The following is a 3,979-nucleotide window of genomic DNA, read 5'->3' on the forward strand; positions in this document are numbered from 1 at the left end:
TATACATTACAATTGTAATTATAAAATGCAACTGTTCCCCCCATCATCACCCCAGGGCTGGGGGTCTCTGGGGCAGGGACAGCACGATTCGGGCAGTTTTGGGGAAGCGGCGCTGCGGGGTCATCCGGGAGGGATTCTCCGCCCTGGCTCATCGTGTGGCTGGAAAAGTGGGTGCGCTGGCCCTTTAAGGCGGCGCGGCGCCGCGAACAGGTGCGGCGGGGACACACGGCGCTCGGAGGGGAGGAGAAAGCGGCGGATGAGCGACGGGGCGCGCCACCAATGGGAAGGCAGAGTGAGACAGACCGACCAATGAGCGAAGGAAGGGGGTTGGACTCTGCCTGGCTGAGCGGCGCTCACTGCGGGGATGCGAAGTGGGGTCGGGTGACTCCGTGACCGGCTCGGTTGGGCTCGGCTCGGTTCGGCCAGGCTCGGCACCATTCGGCTGAGCTCGGCTCGGCTCGGCTGAGCTCGGCCCGGGGCCATGGCGAGGCGGGCGGCGGGCGGCCTCGGTCCCCATGGGGACGATTTCTCCTTCGTCAGCCCGGTGGTGAAGTACGTGCTCTTCTTCTTCAACATGCTCTTCTGGGTGAGTGACAGCGGGACCCCCACCCCCGGGAAGGACACCGGCGACCCCTCCGTCCCTGGGGGGGACACTGGGGGCCCCCCCTATGCCCGGAAACCCACCGGCAACCTGCCATCCCAGGGGCTCGCTGGGGACCCCGGGCTGGCCCGTCCCTGACCCCACTGGGACCTCACATCCTCGGACCACCCCACCCTCCAGGGTTCATCGGGACCCCCCGGATGCTGGGAACCCCCCCTCCATCCCCGGAGCCCACATCCCCGGGGGTTCCGCGGGACACCCCATCCCTGACCCCCCCCAAGACCCCCAGACAACCCCCATCATCCTCAGGACCTCACTGGGACACCCTTTTATTGCCCCCCATACCTGAAGACTTTTGGGGTACCCATACTCCTGGTGTCACCTCTGGGTGTCCCCTGCCCCCCCCCCCCCCCCACCTGTTGCTTCCCATCCCCAAACTCGCCCTTTGGGGTATCACAGCCCTTTGGGGTGTCCCCCTGCTGCCACCCAGGGCAGGGACACTGGGAGCCCCCGAGTATGGGGGTGACACATGTGGGGGACCCACCCACCAGGTGCCATTGTCACCCAAATGATGGCCTCTGGGCCCGATTCTGACTCTGTGCAGGTGACAACCCTGCAGAATGGGGGGGGACACACAGACCCCTCTCGTCCCCAGCCCATCCCCAGGGACACCTCCTGGACGGGAGATACGATTTCCCATGTTTTGGGGTCTTTTTGGATTTTCTTTAATGTTTTTGAGCATTTTTTAAAGTTTGGGGGTGAATTTTTTTAATGGTTGGGGGGGGTACTTTTTTTTTATGCTTTGGGTACTTTTTGAGGGTCAGAATTTTTTTAGAGGGCTGTTTCCCTATTTAAAATCATGTTTTTGAGGAAGTTTCTCATTTCCGACAATCTACATCCCCAGGTTCAACCACCCGCAGTGTGGGAGGGCTGTTGCGGACAGGGGTGACAGAGGTGGGGACATGCCGGTGCCATTGGCGGTGGGGACATGCCGGTGCCATTGGCGGTGGGCTTTGTCCCCACCTGTGACACTAAAGCACCATGACCTGGCTCTGTAGAGGGGTGATGAGGGGAAACTGAGGCAGTGGGTCTGTCTCTGGTGCCGGGACACCCCGAGTGGGAAGTGGGGGGTCACAGGTTTTCCCCCCATCCCGCTCTGCAGATGATCTCGATGGTGATGGTGGCGGTGGGGGTCTACGCGCGGCTGCTGAAGCACGCAGGTGAGGTTGGGGGACCTGGGCGGGGGACACAGTGAGTGTCACACCCCCTAGTGCCCCCCAGCCCGGCTGGGGGAGAGTGGGATCGATCCTGAGCTGGCACCACAGTGGGGGTGCCCATGAGGGGGTGATGGTGTGGGCTGCCCTGTCCCCCCGGGGATGTGGGGTGCTGGGGGGGCTGCCGGTGACACTCGCTGCGGCAGAGGCGGCGATGGCCTGCCTGGCGGTGGACCCTGCCATCTTGCTGGTCGTGGTGGGCGTCCTCACCTTCCTCATCACCTTCTGCGGCTGCGTCGGCTCCTTGCGGGAGAACATCTGTCTGCTGCAGACGGTGAGTCCTCGGGGACGGCGGGTTCCTTTGGAGTGTCCCGCCCACCCCGGCGTGGGACCACGGTGTCTCTGCTGTGGTCCGCCCCGCCATCACCTTCCTCTCTCCCACAGTTCTCCATCTGCCTGACCATCATCTTCCTCCTGCAGCTGGCAGCCGGCGTGCTGGGCTTCGTTTTCTCCGATAAGGTATTGCTGTAGGGAGAGAGCAGCGGGGGGCTGGATGACCCCCAGCCTGTCCTGTTGGGTGACAACCTCGTTGATGTCCCACTCCGCAGGCTCGTGGGAAGGTCAGCGAGATCATCAACGGTGCCATCGTGCATTACCGGGATGACCTTGACCTGCAGAACCTCATCGACTTTGGGCAGAAGGAGGTGTGGGGTTGACACAGGGGGCCAGGATCTCCTCTGTTGGACAAGGACGTGTGGGTCAGGCTTGGGGGATCTTGGGTCTTGCTTTAAATCCGTGGGCTCCTCCAGGATTTGACGTTTGTGGTGATGCCCTGGTTGGGGAGAGAAAAAGGGGGAGAGTGGAAATGGCTGTCGCTCTCTTGTCATGAAGTCCACGGTCCTGTGTCCCGTTGTCACACCACCCCTGTCACCCCCTTGCCGCAGGACCAGGGTCCACACTGAGTGCCCTGTCCCCTTCCCCACAGTTCAGCTGCTGCGGGGGTGTCTCCTACAAGGACTGGTCGCAGAACATGTACTTCAACTGCACCACCACCAACCCCAGCCGCGAGCGCTGCTCTGTGCCCTTCTCCTGCTGCCTGCAGGATGACGGCGAGGTGAGGATGGCGTCCTTGGGGACACCAGGTGTCCTCAGGTGACCCACACTCTGCACCCTGTTCCTCGGGGCTGGGCTGAGCCTGGAGTTCCCTCCCCAAGAGACGGGACCCACCACTGGCAATGTATAGAACCCTACACCACCCTCTGGGTTTGAGGATCCCTAGCTGGCGGTGCTGCAGCGGGGCTGGGGTGAATTCCCTCTTCATGGGACAGTGGGGGGGGCTTTTTGCAGGCAGGCAGGGACCCTTGGCAATCCCCCACCCAGGTATTGTCCCTTTTGGGTGCTGAGGGTGTTCAGGGAGCCCAGCGCAGGATGGATGGGGCTGGGGACACCAAGGATGGGTTGGCCCAAAGGAAGGGGACACCCTGAATGGTGCCAAAGGCAGGGCTCCTGTTACCCCACAGCTGCCCCCCAAGAGGCGGGGACCCCCTCCCCCCCCAGCCTGGTGCATTTTGTGACCAGCCTCTCTGTGTCCTGTCCCCCCCTTGTCCCAGGCTGTCATCAACACCATGTGCGGGCAGGGCATGCAGGCCATGAGCTACCTGGAGGCCAGTGCCTTCATCTACACCAACGGCTGCATCGACAAGCTGGTCAACTGGATCCACAGCAACCTCTTCCTGCTGGGCGGCATCGCTCTGGGGCTGGCTGTCCCCCAGGTAACCAGGACTGTGTCCCCTGGGGACTCAGGGGGTGAAGGGACCGTCCTGCAGCTCTGCTTTGCTCGCTGTGTCATCTGGGAGATGCCTTAATGATGAGTCTAATTGTAACCCCGGGGGAGTCACGGCAGGATTTGGGGTGCGGTGTAAATATTAGGCACATTGTTGCCTGGAGATGTGTAAACCACTTGTAGGATGGTGGGGTGATGCTGCCTGGTGTCCCTCAGCACCCTCCTTTCCTTCTCTTCCTCATCCTTTCCTCTTCTTCCTCTTCCTCCCCTCTCTTGCAGCTGGTGGGCATCCTGCTGGCTCAGATCCTCATCAACCAGATCAGAGACCAAATCAAGCTGCAGCTCTACAACCAGCAACACCGGGCAGACCCTTGGTACTGA

General features: G+C 61.9%; 1 protein-coding gene across 1 annotated transcript; it reads left to right on the forward strand.

Moving 5' to 3' along the window:
* Positions 1–481: 481 nt before the first annotated feature.
* On the forward strand, positions 482–3,979 carry TSPAN33 (tetraspanin 33; the record flags this gene model as incomplete). Its single annotated transcript, XM_080355332.1, has 8 exons — positions 482–586; positions 1,764–1,821; positions 2,022–2,149; positions 2,260–2,334; positions 2,424–2,519; positions 2,801–2,929; positions 3,426–3,587; positions 3,878–3,979. 8 exons carry the CDS (start codon positions 482–484, stop codon positions 3,977–3,979), a joined length of 855 nt encoding a protein of 284 aa, XP_080211458.1.

The sequence above is a fragment of the Nesoenas mayeri genome, assembly GCF_963082525.1.
Source record: "Nesoenas mayeri genome assembly, chromosome: 1".
Lineage (NCBI taxonomy): Eukaryota > Metazoa > Chordata > Aves > Columbiformes > Columbidae > Nesoenas > Nesoenas mayeri.